Source organism: Peromyscus californicus, unplaced genomic scaffold, assembly GCF_007827085.1.
Source record: "Peromyscus californicus insignis strain IS unplaced genomic scaffold, ASM782708v3 Scaffold_16__1_contigs__length_79575227, whole genome shotgun sequence".
NCBI lineage: Eukaryota > Metazoa > Chordata > Mammalia > Rodentia > Cricetidae > Peromyscus > Peromyscus californicus.
The window spans coordinates 23,135,525-23,156,867 of record NW_026294458.1 but is presented as its reverse complement, the minus strand read 5'-3'; the positions used below and the strand labels follow the sequence as shown (position 1 = coordinate 23,156,867).

Sequence of the window (21,343 nt, the reverse complement as noted above, 5' to 3'; positions counted from 1 at the left end):
CTCACAACTGCCTGTGACTCTAACTCCAGGGGATCTGGTGCTCTCTTCTGGACTCCATGGGCATCTGAACTCACTTGCACATATTCCCACACACATACATATTTTTTAAAATAAAAATAAATTTGAAAAATAATTTGAGAGAATACTGAGTTTCATAATACTCAAAATGTCCAAGTGAAAATGATAACTTACTTATTACACAACATCCTAAGAACCAGGAAAATTACAGCTTGAATGTGAAAAGACAGTACATGTCAACACTAAGATGAATTCAAAGCTAGAAATATCGGAAAGAATTTTAAAACAGCCATAGTTTAAAAAAAAAAGGCTTCAAGAGGCAATTATCAATTCTCTTAAAAACAATTTAAAAATTAAAAAATCTTAGGAAAGAAACAGGAATGAAGGAATGATGCATGCCATGCCATGAATGAACCTAAAAATCATTGCAAGTAAAATAAGCTATTTACACACAACACCCCACAGATTGTGTATGATATACCATTTATAGGAAATTCCAAAAGAGAAATGTCTGTAAAAACAAATTATATTTACTGATTGTCTGGTGCTAATGATGGAATAAAATAAGGGTGACTAACAGTGTACACTTCTCTTCAGGATAATAAAAATCTAAAATTATACAATGGTGGTGTTTATTCAATTCCAAAAGCATACCAAAACTCATGTGCAGTTAAGATGAGTGTAACTTCGGGCCTGTAAACTGTATCTCAAGACACTTGAATCTGTATTACCAGAAATTTGTTTTAAAAAAAGAAATTAAACTAAAAAATATATACAGTATCTGAAAGAAAAGCTTGCTGGAGAATCTCAATAGTGGAAAAGTGGCAGGACAGCAAATAGAAATAAACTAGAAGACAGAGCAATAAAGCTTACACAGACAGGAAGACCCAACAGGGACGACCACAGTGCTCTTCCATCAGAGTTCCAGGAAGATACATATGAGTCGAGAATGATCCTAAGAGCCAAGGGCTGAACACTTCCTACACTTTTTCAGGTGTCAGTTGTCAATACAACATCCAGTGGGGATTGAACAGGAGACAAAGACATTTTAGACAAATAAAAACTAATAAGAATTTGCTGATACTTTCAGATCTGCCCTGAAGACTAGCTAAGGGAGTTTTTCCAAGAAATGAAATCATTTTTAAAAGTGTCTCGGACCGTGCAAGGAAGAAAAAAAAAAAAAAGCAAAAGCATGAGCATATACAATGACTTTTCTCTTTTCCCAAGTTTTATAAATCTTAAAAAATATTTTCATTACTGAAAACAGAAGTATACAACAACTTATACTCAAAAGGAGATAACTAGATATAAATAGAATAGTTTCTATAATCAAATTGCCAAAATGTTGGTATAGACTGTGGTATGTTTTATATGTAACATTTAACATCTAAAGCAAGAAAACTATACAAAGCATTATATAGAAAGCACTATAAGTCAAGACAAAACACTTTTTAAAAAGTGTAAGGAAAAAATAAGGAGGGGAAAACGATTATGAGAAACTGGGGATCTGGGTGATACTGAAAATAAAACTAGCAATTCTGAGTCCAAATGTCAATAATTACCTTAAATGTCAATGTTCAAAATGCAGCAATTAGTAGATACTAACAGGGTAGACATGAAATGTTGTCACACAGTATGCTGCCTACAAGAAACTCATTTAAAATATGGTAGTGTGGAAATGCTGAGAATGAGAAGGTGAAGAATACATTATCACCCAACTTCAGTAATGTCAAAGTTGGTAAATTAGCATCAGATAAAATAGACTTTAGTGCACTTATTAATAGAAATGGCAACATTATATGATAATGAAAGAATCAATCTGCCAGGAAGACAGACAGACAGACAGACACACACACACACACATACACACACCATTCTCAAGGTACACAAAGCAAAAACTGAAAACATAAAGAACAAATCTAAAATTATGAATTGGAGTTCAGCTCCCCAGTTCCAGCAGCTGAATTACTAGATAGAAAAGTGTTAAAGACATGACGCCGTCTAGCACAGCTCTCTAAGATGATGTATTTAGCACCCAAGGAAAAGTCAGCCTGATAGCAGCAGAATAAATATCTTAAGAGCTCACGGAATACGGACTAACACTGACCTACTCTCAGAACAGCCATGAAACAAACTTCAACAAATTTAAAAGAACAAAAGTACAGTGTGCTTTCTTATTACAGTTACATCAACCTAAATAGGTAGGGAACCAAACTAAGCACCAATCTGACCAAAGAGGAAGCTTCATACAAAAATTTTTAAACACCTACAACTGGATGGAAACTAAATACAACATGTCAAAATATGTGGAGTGCAGTGAAAACAGTTCTGAGGGGAAATTATAGCTGTAGATATATACATTAGACAACAACAAAAGTTTCACATCAATAAAGTATTTCCTCACTCCCAAAACAATAATGAAAATGAGATCAACATAAATTTGATAAAATCTGAAGGGAATAAATAACAAAGACAGGCCAATGAATTAAAACACCATTCCTTTGGAAAAAAATGTCAGAAAACCCAACAAATTCCTAGTAAGACAAACAAAAAGTGAAATGTAGAAGATTCAGTAACCAAAGTCAGGAATGGAACAGGGACATCACTTCAGATCCTGCTCTAATCAGAGACAATAAGGAAATGAGGAAAACAACATTTTTCTTTTATTGAAAATAGATTTTTATATAATATATTCTGATTAAGATTTCCCCTCCCTCTACTCCTCCCAGTCCCTTCCCACCTCCCCTCCCATCTGAATCCACCCCCTTTCTGTCTTTCATTAGAAAACAAACAGGCTTCTAAAGGACAATAATAAGGTAAAATAAAATAAAAGAGATTAAAAAAAAACCAAATTGGAATATGACAAAACCAAGCAAGTAAAAACATGCATATAGATGCAGACACACACGAGTTTACATACAGAGGAATCTCATAAAAACCCAAAACTGGAAGCCATAATATAAAGGACTTATAAGGTAGAAAACAAATGCCCTGATTTAACATATGGCAAAAAAAAAAAATCCTCCAAAGCTGCTGTTGAGTTTGTTTTGTGTTGACTGTCTACTACTGGGCATGGGCTCTGCCCTTAAGAATAAGTACTGCACCCGGTAGAACCCTATTATAGTTGAAATTTGTTCTGTGCCAGATTCCGTGAAGGAAATTAAAAAGTAACCTACGGATCAGAGAAACTCTGCAAATATCAACAAAAACCTTTCATAAACAATACATAGAGAACTACCCAGAGCCAATAGTAAAAACAACAAAAAGCACCCAGAAAACAGACAGAATACAGGAACAGACATTTCTCTGGAGATGATATAGGGATGACAAGCACATGTAAATATATTCACCACCAGGATCATTAGCCACTGAAGCTTGCAAAATAAAATCACGGAACCACTGTGAGATATCACTAAATACCTACCAACACGGCTAACATTAAAAGTGTCCATAATGCCCAGACGTGTAGTAGATACAGAGAAATTGGATTACCCATTTTGCTAGAAGAAATGTGTAACTGTTTAGTTACTCTTGAAGAATATGTATGCATTCTTTTTTCAAAACCAAGCATTTTCTTACCACATGCAAGCCAGAAATTGCACTTGCCATTTTCTAAAACATAGGTTCACATAAAAACCTGTACATAAATATTTGCAGATTTATTCATGATAGACAAAAGTGGAAACCACCAAAATTTCTTCCCCATCTTTCAGTGGATAAGTGGTTAAATGAACTGGGGTGTATTCATATCATAGAATGCTACTCAGCAAAAAAATGAAACAATTTTCTCATATATGCAACAACCAACAACATGGATGGTTCTCAAGTTAATGATCTTGAGAAAAAGCTAATTCTTAAAAGTTGCATACTTTATTCCATTTATACACTATTCTCAAAATGACAAAATGGCAGATATGGGGCGCAGGGCAGTAGTTTTCCAAGTATCAGGGGCCTGCAAAGAGGGAGGTGATTATGACTATGAAAGAGTATCACAAGGAATATGATATCTCAGCTGTTGTGATGGTCAAATGAATCTACAGTACACATGATAAAGTTGTATATAACTAAAGCCAGGTATGATGGGGCATGCCTGTAATCCCAACACTTGACACTCAGATACAGAAAGTCTACAACTTCAAGACCAGCTTGGACTATACAGTAAGAACCTGCCTCACAAATTAAAAGTATATTAATATATACCCACAACTGAATGAAAATGCAGGATTTGAATTCTGAATAAGATTAATGAGTTTATTAATATTCATTTGTGATATATCATAGCTATTAAATATGTCTCTGGGCAGAGAAATTAAGTTAAAGGGATTTGTGGTTTTTATGTTTCTTACATCTGCCTATAAATACACTATTGTTATCTCAATAGAAAAATTGGAAAACAAAGTCTCATATTTATTTTAGAAAAATGTGTTCCGAGCCGGGCAGTGGCGCACGCCTTTAATCCCAGCACTCGGGAGGCAGAGACAGGCGGATCTCTGTGAGTTCAAGGCCAGTCTGGTCTACAGAGTGAGATCCAGAAAAGGCGCAAAGCTACACAGAGAAACCCTGTCTCGAAAAACCAAAAAAAAAAAAAAAGAAAAAAAAAGAAAAATGTGTTCCAACATATATCAGAAATTACATTCAATCATGCCCCTAATTTGATTTAGCTCAGAATCCTCAGTCATTTATGTATGCAGTGCTCACAGATCTCACTGTGGTAGCTGATGATGGATTCAGTAGTGAAAACAGCCTGGGTCCTGTGTTAATCCTGAAATTTAGCAGAAAAAAACAGGCCTACCATTTAGGCCAAATTTATGCAAGCTTTTAGTAAAAACATAAATACTGACCAAGATGGAATTTTGGTCAGGACCATCACCTGGAAATTTCCGAGGTAAGTGGCCTTGAGACACGTTTTGATTGAATTTATATGGGCAAAAGTCACAGGCCACTGTACTTTCCCACGAGGCTTTGTTGCTATTTTCCAAGATCTCCAGGAAGTTACCTGGTCCTTGGGCAGGTGGGGATTAGAGGTTAACTTCTGGTCTAACACCTGTTTTCAGGAACTTTCAGATGAATGATGTGGAAAAAGCTAGATGTTCAAAAATGGTCATTACATGCCCAGTCCTTGAAGTGACAACTAGAATTCACTTAGAAGTCTAATACAAGAAAAGTTAAGTCACTTTAGAAATGCCACATGTCCATGAAAACAATTACGGATATTATTTTACAGAGTAGAGGAATGCTTATAACACCAAGGGAGCATTAAATTAAAGGTCATGGATCCATTACTACTATGACAATTAATGACAACACATTTTATATGAATAAACTTTTATTGAATTTTAGGCAATTAGAAAGAATAAAGAAATGCAAGATAAATGCTTTCTAAACAGCATCTGATAGTATTATTTCTTCTGTGGCATGGTATTTTCACTTTTCTTTAAAAAGTATAGACATTCATTTATTTAAATTTTTACAAAGTCAATAACCATCAAATGAAAAAAAAAGTAACACTATGGTAAATTCATCTTCTTATCAACATTGAAATGGTCACAGTAGTAAAGTTCTGAGTGTGGCCCTCTTGGAAAAACAGTATAGGCAATCAATCACTGTTGGTTTCCATTCCCTGCAATAACTGAAGCCAGGAGGCCACTCCCTGTGAAGACCATGCCCACAGGCAAGGAAGGCAAGAAGACTGCTGGAAGAGGGACAGAGGGAATGTGAGAAAAGAAAAAAAAAAAAAAGGTTCTTTGAAAATTGTGGGCTCAGTACAAACAACTTAAAAAACAAATCTTGGAAGAAATCACCATCACGAGTTGCCCTAAAGTGTGATTAAGGCAAGATAGTCAACAATACAAGTACAGCCACATACACACAGCACAGTCTAGAGCAGAAAGTCTGTAAATGAATCTGGTGAATTGCAAGGCTAGCCAAGCCAAGTAATTAGCCAATAAAAAAAAAAAAAAAAAAAAAAAAAAAGATGGGGGAGGTGTCTTTTTACACTGGTCTGCAATGAGTTTTGGCAAAATTGCCCACCCACATTTTCAGACGCTGAGCAAACCCCCAAGAGCACACTGGAAGATCTGGAAGACCTCCCATTTGTCCAACCCTTATTATTCTTTTGCAAAAAAAGAATTCTTTTGAAAGAAACAAAACCAAAACAACTCCTGCCCTTTCTGTAACAACCTACTAACCTCTACTTGTCAAACAAGAGGGAATTATCCTCCTCAGTACAAAAGACATCAGGCCCTGCCCTCATTAAAAGTGACCTGTGTGACAGCAGGGTTGCCATACACAACAACCTTGCTTCTTTGGGGCCCTGTTTGCAAGGCAAAGGCCCCTCCCACCTGCCTCCGATCTGTTTTCTGGACAGCCTACTTAATCCCCTGAACCGTGAAGGCTTTCTGCCCAGTCACCGAGTACAATCACTGGACAAGATGTTAAGTTCATGCTTTCCTAGTCCACTGTTTCTCAAGTATTTAAAAAAAAATAGTTTTCTTTTAAAAAAATATTCTTTTCAAGAAATCATGAACAGTAATTGCCATGGACCTGCAAGAGATCCCAGAGTAACACAGACAAGAATCTGTCAATATAGCAAAATCCCAGATATGGAAGTTCATGGTTCAGGAAGAGGTAAATAAATAAGTGTGTAGGGCGTTCACAAGATGTTTCCTTATTTTTCCCCATTTCTAGCCAAATTGTGTTCTGTACAAAGTTTCACCTCTATGATAAAGAGCCAGCCCAGTAGGAATGCATTGCTAATACCATTAAGCCCTCACTATTAAAGGGAGGTGGGAGAGGCAGAACAGGCCACAAGCTTGCTCTGTTTGTTTGTTTTGTAAAGACACCTATTTTAAAAAGTAATTTCATTATTTAAATTCCACCTGGCACTTAAAGTTTGTTGAAAATAATTAAGTTAGGCAAGAATTAAAGAACAGGCCCACTGGACCACGGTTTGGGTCGTAAGTGCTATTCTGCTTCTAGAAATCTCCTTGGCTTGGCACATCATTTGAGACACAGTATTTTTTAACTGAATCCCAGGACAACTGTGGTGGGGAAACAATCTTCTTGAGTCTTCATGACGAAATATTCCAGGCCGCGTCACACATTGCAGTGGCCAGGCAATAGCACCACCCTCTTGGTGCTTTTTTACTAATGTAATCATAACAAAAGTCTATCTTTCCAGCACTCACCCACCCCTGCTCTCCCCCTTGTTGGGAGGCATTCCATTTATTCTCTTCTGGACACAGCATCCTCAAACATCCTACACCAGGGATCCTGCCCGACTCTGGGCAGGCACCATGACTGGTACTGCACCAATGCGCTCCAGGGTCACTTGGCTGACAGTATAGGAGTGTGTGTGCTGAGGCCAAGGTTTCCTGCTGACTGAACCATTGTTCCTGGGCATGACCTGGGGTGATGACCCCCTGTTGGTTGTCACTACCAGAGTCTTATGTGGACCAGAGACCAGATGGCTCCCATTTGCATAGATGGATGGGATAACGGCATTGCCAGAGAAAGACTGGCGTAAGTCACTGAAGTGGTTGAAGGACTCTGTGTTTCTATGGGTTTTGGGATTGTTGTTCCAGTATCGACTGTTGTAGGTATTGGAAGAGGTCAACGTGTTATTTTCTGAGGAGGATACCTCTGTGTGAAATGCTTTGGCAGAAGAGCATTTAGGTGGAAGATCATCCTCTCTGAAATGAAACAAAGATAAAGTTATATATAACTGAAATATATGTAATATACAAATATAGACAAACACACACACACACATACACACACATACACACACACACACACACACACACACACACACACACATCTTTTAGCTATAAAGATAACAACCCACAAAGAAATTCACTGAATTATACCCAGGAAAGCAAGTTAAGCACGTGAAGAAGTTGAAAAAGTCAATCGTGGTGTCTAGACTGTATACTAGCAGAACTTGAAGAACCATGGTGGTGTGTTGGTGATGGGCTAAAGGATGGAACAGGGAGAGCTGGCAGCAGAGAGGAAGGCCAGAGAAGGAAGGGAAACCAAATTCAGAAAGGTTGAGTACGCCGAGAAGTCACAAGTCATTAAAGCATATCAACAAGGATACGATGTAGTCAAGTCTGAGACAGTCTAGACTCTCAAATCCCATGAGCTATTTTTCTTTAAAGATCATCTTGACATTTTTTTCCCTTAAAACATTTGTATTCTCTTACAAGTTGCCTGTTATATTTTTTATGCCTTGTAATATCCACTAAGGGACTAAGATTAAGGGTTGAAAATTCATCTCCATTGAGGGTTTTGTTTTGGTTTGGTTTTGTTTTGTTTTTCGAGGGTGAAATATAATTAACTATGACACTGAGAAGAAGGAGTCCTGGCTGGTGTTTAGGACTAGATAAGGACATCAGGATAGGGCACAATGACTGAATCCCAGCTGCTTTGTGAGAAAAGAAAGATCCAACAGATACATACACACCATCTCTCTCTGGGTGATGCTATGCCCTGCCTTGTGATTCAGACAGGAAGCCTCCACCAGTCGACAACCCCTAGAGATAGCCCCTCCAGCAGCATCAACCAAAAGTATTTTTACGTAAAGTAGGATGCCTAGTGTATATTATTATATTGTTGAAATATGATTAATGTGCTCCTTCATACCAAGCCACAGCGCAGCGCATAAGTAGGAGGAGAAACTGGTATGTTTGTGAGGTAATCCCCTTTACTTCTGCATGTTCCCATCTATTATAATGGCCGACATAAAACACAGGTTTTATGGGCTAACTCTTCTGGTGTGACAGTCAACTACCTACCCTGCAGATGTGGGGCCCAGGGGAGCTCTTCATGCTACTCAGGTTCATAAAGGATCTTTGTAAATAAAAAATGAGCATGATCATGAGGAAAAGGGATATACGTAACAAGAAAATGGCATCTGGACATTTCCATGACCTTGATCAAAGGAGTTATAAAACTGGCGAAGAAACCTTAACTCTAAACTAGAAATCCCCATGACTCTGCTAGATGAGGCATCTGATCGACTAACCTGATTTCATTAGGAATCTCTTCCTCCTCCTCCTCTTTATTTTTGCTTCTCCAGTAAAAGAACGCCCCTGAAATCAGCGCGATGCAAATGATGACGAGAACCACACCGGTACCGACAGCTCCAGCTATTACTCCAACGCTTCGGGGCTGGGCTGCAAAAGATATGTAAGGTAGATTCAAGGAAATGAGAAAGAAGCAGCACACGCCGTGCAGCAATAGTCACACAAATAAGGCTGTTTAAAATGTACAAAACTATCCCACAGGAAGTCAGAGCTTGCCTAACCCTTAACATTCCCAGTAGGCTTTCCGGCAATCATTGAATGAGGAAAACACCGAAACCTCCCAAGGCCCCAGAAGAGCAGCAGCTTGAGCAGGGCGGGCCACAGTGCCTACCCAACCAGCCTTAGTGCCCCAAGAGAGCCTTGGAGTTCAGATATTTTATGGCCTCACCCCAGTCACATGACTCCCTTCTCCAACCAGAATAAGTATAATCTAGACTTCCCCACCAAAAAGAAGGGCTCTGCACTGCTTGTTTATAACTGAACACCCAGAAGATCTAAGGGGTTAGGGGGAGTAGGGGACACAAGAGTATTATGAGAGCTCTACCATGACTACAGATTTATGTCATGTCCACAGCACCCTGACATGAAGATTAGTTTGGCTCTGATGGTCCTGAGAAGACACTTTGTCACTAGGATGAGCATATCAAGGAGCCTTAAGTAGTAACTTTTTTTTTTGGTTTTGCGAGACAGGGTTTCTCTGTGTAGCTTTGCGCCTTTCCTGGATCTCGCTCTGTAGTCCAGGCTGGCCTTGAACTCACAAAGATCCACCTGCCTCTGCCTCCCAAGTGCTGGGATTAAAGGCGTGCGCCACCACCGCCCGGCAAGTAGTAACATTTTTATAAAACGTTTTCAACAATGAGTAAAAGAATTTGTTTACTCTTCACACTCTCCAAACCATTATGATGAACCCCTGCATTTTATGACTTAACAAAGGCCTTAGACATCTGCACCTTGAGGTGGCCTGCTAATTCTATGTACTTACGTGAGATAACCTGGAGATCCAGGAGACAAGTGCTCGTCCCGATGGCATTAGAAGCCACACACTGATACAGACCCGAAGACAGGGCACTGATATTCCGGATGGTGACTGTTCCCTGGACCTGGTCTGTCACAAAGACAATAATCAAGTGACAGCTTGATGGAATGAAGAAGGAGAACAAAGAAATCAGCACAAAGATGCCATCGTACACACACTGGAGAGTTGCTAATTTTCTTCCTTTTTTTTTTTTTTTAATGGGAGGAGAAATTGTTGGTTCACAAATGTTAAAGAAAATCATGACAGCATATTAAAGACAGAACTATTAAAGACTGTCCTAAATAAGAACACCCTTGGAACTTGAGCTCCAGACTGGTGGATCACAGCCTAATGTTAGTGGTCTTCCCTGACTAGGGAGGTTATGGCTTGTCCTTGACAGTCTGTGATCAGAAGCACCATGTTGTAACCCTAGGGAAATGCAGTGACATGAAGATCAGAATACAGTGTACACAGTTCATTTTATGCATGACAGAGAAAGAATCAACTCTATGCTCTAATTGTAGGTATCACAAAATGTTGCAAGGGGAGCAGAAGGGAGTCTGGAAAAGGGGAACCTTAGACCACAGCACCATTTCACAGAATTTCCCACCGGGCATACAGAGCATTCTTGAGCCCAAGTCATCTACTGAAGGCACACCACGCCCTTGCAGGAAGAGCCTACATTAGCAGCTCCATTGTGCCCCTTAACTCTCTAGGAGTAGCTCAGGGAAGCTTGGTCTTGATGCAGAGCAACAATGGATCCAGAGTAGAAAATGTCAGAGTAACCAATGAGTGTTGCTCCCCACATAAGGAGATTTTTGTTCTGTGCTTTATTTTCAAAGCCACCACACTGGCATACTGAGAAAGGCTCTAACTGGGCAACTCAACAGTACCAACACAGTTTAGTCATTTATTCCTACAAAATTTAAATGACTCACCACAATAGCAAAAATATGCCAAGCATTGGGTACACTTTTATATGTAGCTGTTTTTCCAATGACCCTTTGAGATATTTTTATTATTAGCCTACTGAACAAATAAAGACACTGAAATTTTAGCTAGCTGGCTAATAAGAGTGCACAGCTGGTTGCTAGAAACTGCAACTGTATGGATGGCCGTCTGTTATCTTTGCTCTGGGCCTTACTGCCTCCCTTTAGCTGGAATCAGAAACACCCAGAAAATTGCAAATTTAATGGCACACGTGAAAAGCACCAGACACAAAGTCCAAGAATTCCTGAGCCTATATTGGGAACTGTCCCCACCCTGGCTTGACTTTTATATGGCACTAAGATTTAGTTATCTGCTAGTGACTTTCATCTTTATCTACATCAAAGCCAGAGGGGCCTGGCTTTATCAGTTCTTCCATTCACTTCATAAATACTTATGGAAACTATCTCTCTGGGCTGGGTAATCCAGAGAAAAGTGCCAGGACTATCAACAGGACAGACCCTAATGAGGTAAGGAGTCTCAGTAAGTGGGTTAAATGCCAGCCAGGGCTACAGACCTCAGGTTGCTAATGGTGCACAAGGGAGGACCACCTAATGAGCACCTGGAAATTGAATAGAATCCAGGCGAGGAGGAAACCACAGCCACAGATCCTCATATATCAATGCTGTCAGGGTTGTCTAAGCCTTCAAACATAATACAGTGGGATGAGTTCATGAATGATGGACTCATCAAACATACTTGAAGTAAGATCAATATCACAGGCCAGACAAAGGAGAGAGTCTTAGTATTTGCCCTTTCTGTGGGAGTGAAAAGTTAAGTCTGCATTACATGGATATCGTATATGGATTGGACTGTACATAGCTAAGTCAATATACTTAATGGTTACTTGTTTTGCACACATTATTCCCTTTTCAAGTGTTTTGTGAGAGGGAGCTTTAAGTAGGCCTGATTTAATCTTCATAACATGCTTAGTTTCTATGTTCCCTGCTTTCCAAAACTGAGAAATCTCAGAGTAGCCATGACATCACATGTACGCGAGTCACAGATCATAATCTTCATAAATGCACTTGCCTTCCAACAAGATACTTAACACTACCTCATTACACGGGTGCATTTCTACACAGCACCTAACCATGCAAAGGGCCAGCACTGTTGGTAAAACCAACCAACTATCTGCAGAACTCCTCCTTCAAACATCCCAAAGTCTCCAGCCAACAAAGGCACCAACTGTAGGGTGAACAGCCCTACAATCCCACACACCGCTACTTGGTTTTCTTCCATTTTTTCCCTTAAGGCCCAAAACTCTAAAAATTCAATCAGTTCACACCAAGCCACTAATTGTGTTGAGACAACTGGGGGAGTTTTAAACAGCTCCTCTAAGCAGCTCTTGGGCATGTACAAAGCAGTCAGTCAACTCAAAGGGATGCTGCTGTAAAGAGTTACTCTAAAAGGCGAGGCCACCAATCTTTTTTTTTTTCTTTTTTCTGTTGTCTTCAGATGCAGACACCAAGAGCATTTGCTGTGGCTCAATGAGGCTGACGTGCCATGGTACAGCTTACTCCGATGTAATCAGATGACAGATGAGACACACACACTGATAAGGAAGGATTAAGAAGAAACAAATCAGGAAAGCTGAGCTGGGGCAAGCCCTCAGCAAACACCAGACTGCAACAGAAAAGAAACATCCCACCCTGAGACCAGTCAGGCCTGTGTTAGGACAGGAGCAATTAGCTGACATGAAGGATGAGGGGGTGCTAGCTGTCCCTCTGAACTTCCCTCTTCCAAACACGGACATGTGGTCTGGGGCACTATCGTGTGGGAGGGTGAAAAAAAAAAAAGAGCCAAACCCACTGTTTTGGTTTGCACAAGCAATTACACACAGGCTGTACACATGGCCTAGCAGACCCTTCAGAATCTGAGACACAAACAGATGTGATTCTTCTCGATTCTATCTGCTCTTCTCAGTTCCAGAGCCATTTCTGACTTTGTTAATTTGGATTTCTCCCTTGTAAGAAAGCATCAGGCTACAGTGATTTCTAAGATTTCCCCCTGTTCTAGCTGTGTGGTTTCTAACAAAGCTCTGCATAGAGGTCTCAAGCAAGCTGAAGAGACCATTATATTCTTCCCCTGTGTTCAATTATGAAAAAAATGGAACTGATCAAGTTGTTCTCAGAAATATACGAAAAGATGTATAATTTAGCTTTGGACTATAACTGTGAACTATTGATAAATAAAGTTATAATGTTCCATTTTCCAAAGGAAAGAATATTAGAAATTAATTGTCATTATTTGCCCTAATTTTTTTTTTTAAAAAATGATATTTTAGGTTCTCCAAATTTTGGATTTGTGAGGGTTTTTTCTTCCTCTGTGAGTCAGAGCAGAGGGATGCAGTTCTAATTATATCCCAGTTATATCCCACAACTTTTCTTGCGGAGTTCAAATTTTCCCAGGCCACTGAGAGGAGCCACCAAGTTTACCCAAGCCCTTGACTACTAAGGGGCGGAATACAGAACAGGTGTCACTCCTGGAACCAGTCACCCTGGGCAGCATGAGCTACATCCTTCTTGGTGTGTTAATGAGCTGTTCAAGTGGTTTTCTGGCTGTATATTAGACATATTTATTTAAAGCATGGATGCTCGATTTGACTCCAGACCATTTGAATCAGAATATTTGGAGAAGGTCATGGGAATCGACATGTAGTATAGACTTACGGGTGATTTTTATGCACAGTAAGATATACACAGTTGTGTTAGAATATGTACTACAAATTACAGTGTCTGGCAAATTATATTTTTTTTCAAAATATCTTACATTGGATTAAAAAGTCTGCCTGGAATGTTCACTTTGTGGCACATCATTCGGAATAGCTATCAATGTTGCCCAACACAAAATCATAAAATTACTTAAAACATTATGAGATTTTTTTTTCCTGTATGAACTTTGGCAACATCATGTCATAGACAGAACAAATATAAAGATATATTTTTATGAAGACTTCTTATGACTTAGCAGAAATTACAAAACTACCTCCTAAAATATATTAGGCCAAAACTAAAGTCACAATTTCAAAGCAGTTCAAGAATACAGTAATGGGAGATTAAAATCTACAACATAATCCCAATAAAAATTGTGTGAAATGAATGTTTATGATATGGAAAATGGCCATCATATATTCTTTCATTAAAAGTACCAGGTTAAAAAACAATATTGACATGAAACCAAAAGAACAAATACATTAACATATGGATACCAGATTGGTGGCAGTTAAGCACAATGCAGTGTTAGTGGTAACTACCTTCTCGTCCATATGATTCTGTTCTAAGGCTCCTCGGCTTTCAGCTTCTCACGCCGTGTGCTAGGTGCATCTCTAATAATAGGGTGTTTGTCGATTCAGTTTGATTTCTAATCTGTAACCTAAGAGCCTCTATCCTTTGATTATCTGAATTAATTCTATTGGTCATTACTGTGAGCATGTCTAAATCTACTTGATTTTGTTCTAGTTCTAGGCCTTCTGGCTACTGACTCCAGCTCCACCCATACCTTCTACAGTGATTTAATGGGGGTATGTCTGGCTGTTATAGATAGGATGTCATGTATTCCAGGCTGGCCTAGAACTTGTTATAGAGCCCAGGATGACCTTGACCTTCTGATCCTCTGTCTTTACTTCCTAAGTGCTGGGATTACAGGCCTGTGCCACTATACCTGGTTTTATGTAGTGCTGGGGGATGGAACCCAGAGCTCCACACATGATACGTAAGCACTCTGAGCTACATGCCAAGCCCCCAAGTGTCCTCCAGCATCTTTCATTTACTCCTCTACCTTATAAGCTCTAGTTTTTTTTTTCTTAGTGGTTTGTCTTAAAATTCTTAATGATATTCAGGTGAGGTAGTGGCTCAATTCTGTAATAGCATCACTTGGGAAACTAAAATAATGAGTTCAGGACTAGCTTGAGAGACATAGTAACACCCTGTCTCAAACCCTCCCACTTCCTCCCCCACTCCCTGCAAAATAAAAACAAAAATCTTAATCACTGATTTGTGGGGCCCTACTACGAAACTATAAAAAGAGTCTGTTATCAACAACCGTTTGCTTATGACTCAGGCATCAGTCAACGTTGCTGTTAGTATTGTATCATTTCTTCAATGTGCATTAGTCAGCATTCTGCTGTAAGACAATGCACCACTGTCTTCATTTACACTTCTCATTCCATTCTGTGGATTATGTATTCATATCACCCCAGATTTTCCAGGGGGAGCTCCTTCAAGCTCTATGTATAAAAGGCACTACTTATTCCAAAATAGTGTTCTGTGACTGGCCAGACTCATAGGATGCCCTCCCTCCCCTTGTACCAAATATTGTTTCCTCAGAAAATGCATTAGGGTTCAAATTTTAAAATATTGTACATATAAGCAGTAAGGTAAATCTTCTAGTTAAAAAAAAGTTATTTAAGTTGTTTTAGGGATGAATGTCAAGATCTACTTTGTTAATATAGGTATCAAGAAATGAAACTGGAGATGGGCCGGGCGGTGGTGGCGCACGCCTTTAATCCCAGCACTCGGGAGGCAGAGCCAGGTGGATCTCTGTGAGTTCGAGGCCAGCCTGGGCTACCAAGTGAGTCCCAGGAAAGGCGCAAAACTACACAGAGAAACCCTGTCTCGAAAAACGGAAAAAAAAAAAAAAAAAAAAAAAAAAAGAAAGAAATGAAACTGGCCGGGCGGTGGTGGCGCACGCCTTTAATCCCAGCACTCGGGAGGCAGAGCCAGGCGGATCTCTGTGAGTTCAAGGCCAGCCTGGGCTACCAAGTGAGTTCCAGGAAAGGCGCAAAGCTACACAGAGAAACCCTGTCTCAAAAAAAAACCAAAAAAAAAAAAAAAAAAAAAAAGAAATGAAACTGAAGAAAAACCATGGCACATTTAATGAGAACAAATACGGTTATCTGAAGTACTTCTGATAATTTATCCAAAGACTGAATTACAAAAGACCACCATTTTCATCGTTGACATTCAAGTCCATTCATCTTTATCTGTGAAATACTAAAGAATTTTCAAGTTGCAAATATAGACTCTTCTAAAACAGGGAGATACAGGAAGCCCTTGCCACATCTATCTCTCAGTCCACACAGATAGGACTGTCAGATGTTTGCCCCAATTTCACCCTTTATCCAGTGTTCCACAGGGATGACACAGATGGAAAGTACAGAACCACAATGATTTTCAGAGGTTCTAGATGATACTGTCAACAAACCCTTCATCTTACAAAAAGGTAACACAGGTCTGGAGAAGTAAACTATTGTAGACAGAGTTACTGGAAAAGCTGGACTTCAAACAGTTTTCAGCATTTCAACAGGAGCTATTTTAAGCATGCCACTTACAATAGTGAGATTAACAAGTCAGTCCACAAGAAAGCTATTTATCCCACAGTGTAGCTGAAACATTTAGCGATGAACAGGCGTTGGGTGGGGGGGGGTGGGGGAAGAGGGGGTACTGCGGCAGTCACTACAAAAGTGGCCTAAAAGCCATTAAGCTGAAAATAAGGTTTTAAAACTAATGAATTGGGGGCTACATGAATTAAAAGGAGAGTCCATCAGTGTCCCTCTGGATTCCATAGGGAGTTTACTTACGGCTCTTTAGAAGGATGGAGCCCTGGTTCTTAACCACATCTAATGTCACCCAGCAGCCCAGGGCCTTCCCTCCTTGTGACAGGCACAGATCATCAGGACAATTCAAACTAAGGCACAGCTAACGCCATCTGGGGCCGTTTTATTAAGGGCTAGCTCTCAATAAAGAGTTGGCAATCTACCCCAAGAACGAGATGAGGAAAATAGTCCGAATTAAAGATAACACAGCACTCAAGGACGCTGAATTGGATTTTCTTGTAACACAAGGCTTTACACAAGCCTATAACTTCATCTCATCTCATTTCATAATATCTGAGGTTTTCAAAGATACGTTCTTTATAATCAAATCCAGATGAATGGATTTGCATATCCAGAACCACCCATGGCATGCATGGCTCCTCACCTTTACCTATCTGGTATGAGCTTAGGTCATGGGTCCCTTTCCTGTTCCTTTTCATCTTCTTCCTCTACGTAGACTTGAGGCTGAAACAGGAGAATTAATCCTCTTGTGTCTATGCAGATCTCTCTCGCACTAAAATAGGCACCTGTACTGTACCTCAAGCAAAAAGTGGGTTCATAGAGGTGTCAAGAACTGTCCTAGCGTTAACTCAAAGATGTTACTGGTGTGCTATTTTAAATCTTCACTGAAGAAATAAAATTTTCATGTTAGTAGATACATTTCTTTAAAGTCATAGAGGGAAGAGAAAGGAAATGTCATATTCACCTTAAACTTGAAAGGTTTCAATATTCTCTGTAGTTACAAACTATTAAAGTTCATGACTTTCCTCAAGTGCTAATCAAACACGTTTCGCAGCACTGTACATACCCTGAGTGGCCGTTGGAGGTAGCTTGAGCGTATTATCTAACTTCTCCCAAAGATAAGTGGGCCGAGGGATGCCTTCCTCTGAACTACACAGAAGGATGACGTCACTGCCGATGTCCTGGGATCCTTGGATTTGGCAGTGTGGAGCAGAAGGGGGAACTGTCACGGGAAGAAGTAACATGAATTCACTTTTACCGAGAGCCAATGAGACAGGAATGTTCGCCTTGGGGAACCACAGGCAACAACTGTGGCTCACTTGGGGAGACACCAGGGGACAATCAAGCATCCACTCCCAGGGCATGGTGATGGACACAAGACTTGCAAGCGCCATAGGCAGGGAGCAAATCTACAAAAGGAGCCATGGCTTTTGGTTACATTTTAAGGTATCTTAGAGTCTTGGTTTGGATGCTCCCTCTAAAGAAGGATTCTTAAGAGCCTTCAGGTCAACACACTGCCTTTAATGACATTGCTGAAAGGACATAGTCAAACCCATTTCAGGAGCAGGAATTGACCCCACTGGCAATCCTCTAACAGAGCCCGCTTTAGTCAGGTCGTCTGTTATTTTACAAAGGCTAGATGGGCCCGCTTTGTAGCGAATTCAGCTTCACGATGCTTCAACTTACAGTTAGAGAAAGCTAACAATGAGGCAGGGAACATTTCAAAATCCAAAACATTTTCCATCCCTTCAAGGCTGGCAAGGACGAAAGTAACAAGAACCCAAAAGTCACCAAAGCAACACCAAAGGGAGGAAGCGTAGGTTCACACCGGCACAAAAGCATGAACATGTAAATGAACCCCACGACATGGAGCTCCAGCTTGGTGAGGCAGGTACCACTGCAGCTTATGTACATGTGATGACGGTCTTAATCCTAATGCCTTCTCAATAAATGATTTCACCCCTTCCGAAATACACGGAAGTGCAAAATGAGTTAGAGACATCAGAAAGTGGGTGAGTGGAGGAAGAGACTCACTCTCCCAGAGGGTATAGGGGTGTAAGTAACCAGAGGCCATGGGGTGTAACTAACCAGAGGGCATGGGGGTGTAAGTAACCAGAGGGTATAGGGGTGTAAGTAACCAGAGGGCATGGGGGTGTAAGTAATCAGAGGTCATGGGGGTGTAAGTAACCAGAGGGCATGGGGTGTAAGTAACCAGAGGTCATGGGGGTGTAAGTAATCAGAGGTCATGGGGGTGTAAGTAACCAGAGGGCATGGGGTGTAAGTAACCAGAGGGTATAGGGGTGTAAGTAATCAGAGGGCATGGGGATGTAAGTAACCAGAGGGTATGGGGGGTGGAAATAATCAGAGGGCATGGGGGTGTAAGTAACCAGAGGGTATAGAAGTGTAAGTAACCAGAGGGTATGGGGGTATAAGTAATCAGATGGTATGGGGGTGTAAGTAACCAGAGGACATGGGGGTGTAAGTAACCAGAGGGTATAGGAGTGTAAGTAATCAGAGGGCATGGGGTGTAAGTAACTAGAGGGCATGGGATAAGTAACCAGAGGGCATGGGATAAGTAACCAGAGGGCATGGGGGGTGTAAGTAATCAGAGGGCATAGGGGTCTGGGAGGGCAGCTCACTGGCAGAATGCTTGCCTAGCATACATAAGGTCCAGAACTACACAAAAGAGGGCTAGGGGTTTGGGTCTGCTGTGCTGGGCTAAGGCAGCCTCCTGGACTCGGTCCATTCACCATTACCACTATGGTACTGTGAAGCAAAACTTAAAGTAATTATTTTGAGAAGACATTCACTATAAAGTAAAGGATCTTGTTCTACCTTAAAAAAAAATGTTTTTAAGCTTGGATACTGTAAGAAGTCTGTTGCTCAGTTATCATGTAAACTTCGGAATAGCAAGTATTTCCTTTAGAACTCCATATTGTACTCAGAGTACTTAGAACTATATATAACTTTAATATAATGAATGCTATCTTCAGAAGATACACCTCCAGTCTGGTCCTTAGCTTTCAGAATTACTTGAAGACTGGGAGAACAGGGCACCAAGGATTAAAGCATATTCTCCCTATTGAGGAAAAACATCAGTATCCTCAAATAACTCAGCAGTGGGAGGGGAGGAAAGGGGTGAGGAGAGGGCTAGACAGGACTATGTAAATATATGCTGGGACCTGAACAGAAGGAGGAAGGGCCTTCTCTGAGTACTTCTTCTGTCCAAATGATGAATTCAACCCCTCTACCACAAGAATCTACTTGGAAGCCACTTCTACAAGCAATCCACCTGAGAGACAGGAGAACTGAGACATCGAACAGCTGCAGGGAACAGAATTTGGTGCTGAAAGTCAAGCCACATTCTATGATATAAAGAATGCTGGCTTGAATGAGCAGATCCGAATTTTAATCTAAACATTGCTCATTTCCTGTCTTAAAGGACAAGGCCCTACATCAGTTTGGTCTCGTTTTTAAGGTGATAATCTAATGTATGATAGAAACAAGGATGTCTTTAAGAGCATAAGGAAGTAGAGTTAAAATTATACCAGGTCCACAAGTGCAAGTTGAAGGCTATGGTGACCCCACTTCCTGTCACAGATGTCGTCAGTAAAAACATTATCCTCACACATGCTGACACCTCTACTTTTTACTCACAACAAATTATTCATGATTGAGTTTTACCACAATGGAAGGCTTCTATCCTACAGGACCTTAAAGATAGTTTTTATGTCACCTTTCATCTACTGCCAGGAAATAGTATTAGGTAAATTTAAAGACCAGCTGGAGATTTAAGAATGGGAATCATAGAGAAGTCGAGGGGCATTGTGAGTAAGAAGGCAGGCAGGGAAGGAACTAAGACCACAGGGAGGGAGCAGAGAAATAAACATGAAGGACGTAAGTAAATATGCTTTAGAGCAGATTTGTAATTGAAGCCTGAGGTAGTGGGACTTGTCTGTCACTCACCTAACACTGTGAGGCCAGCAACCCCAATGTTCCTGCCCCCTCTGTCTGGAAGGTTGTTCACCAAGCACTGGTAGGTGCCCGTATCTGACAGCTGAGTGTTATTGATGAAGATGGAGACATTGGTAGCAGGCATGGTGCCTGTAAATCCTACCCTCCCATGGAACCTGGGGGCACCGTCAAACATCTGTCCACCCTGATAGAGAATGACCTGTGAAAGGAAGCAATATGTAAGTAAACTGGCCATGGTAGGCCCTCCTTAGCACATAATCTAGTAGACAGAACCAAATGTACCTGCAACAGAAAGTGGAAATTTCAATTTCTCAGGGTTGTCAACAGCTTTTGGTGACTGCCCCAACCATGAGCATCTTAGGACTCTATAAACTCTCACAACATAATTAGAATAATTTTTCCCTTCCTTAATTTATCAGAACATAGAAAATATCTTGAATGCAACCAGACTCTCAACATAAATATTTCTACTGGTGAAAAGGTTAATGGTGAGATGAAATCCAAAAGGTATTTGCATTGCTGTTCTCATGCTAATTAGGCCACAGAATGACAGATCACTCACAGGCTGAATATCCACATCATAAAAGGAAGGGAACATTGCAAGCCCATGACTACTATGCTTGCCAACTTATCAGAGCTAACAATTATCAGAGCTAACTATTCTTGGGAGAAACACAGCATATAATATAGTAGAAAGCCCCCGGGGGTTGAAAATGAGGAAGGGCCTTTCAGGATCTTCATGTGCATGTGTGGGAAACCTTAGTTTTTCTTTTAAACACTTTTAACCCATCACTGAAGCTTAAAATGGTGCGATTTAACAAAATGATCCCAAAAGCTTACTCTACTGCCAAAGTTTCATGGTTTGGAGATATACTATATCCATACATGCAATTTTCAACTAATAAATTAAAAAATAATAAATTT

General features: G+C 40.3%; 1 protein-coding gene across 3 annotated transcripts in view; it reads right to left on the bottom strand.

Annotated features, from left to right (window-relative positions):
• Nucleotides 1-3,656: 3,656 nt before the first annotated feature.
• The window catches only part of Igsf11 (immunoglobulin superfamily member 11), a 122,946-nt gene continuing 105,259 nt past the window's right edge, over nt 3,657-21,343 (bottom strand). For all 3 annotated transcript variants that reach the window (XM_052740696.1, XM_052740694.1, XM_052740695.1), the window contains 5 exons: nt 20,411-20,618; nt 17,511-17,666; nt 10,087-10,209; nt 9,044-9,194; nt 3,657-7,709 (listed from right to left, as the gene is read on the bottom strand). In XM_052740696.1, the coding sequence (XP_052596656.1) occupies nt 7,277-7,709; nt 9,044-9,194; nt 10,087-10,209; nt 17,511-17,666; nt 20,411-20,618 (1,071 nt within the window). In that variant the 3' untranslated portion in view covers nt 3,657-7,276. The remainder of the gene's footprint in view (nt 7,710-9,043; nt 9,195-10,086; nt 10,210-17,510; nt 17,667-20,410; nt 20,619-21,343) is intronic.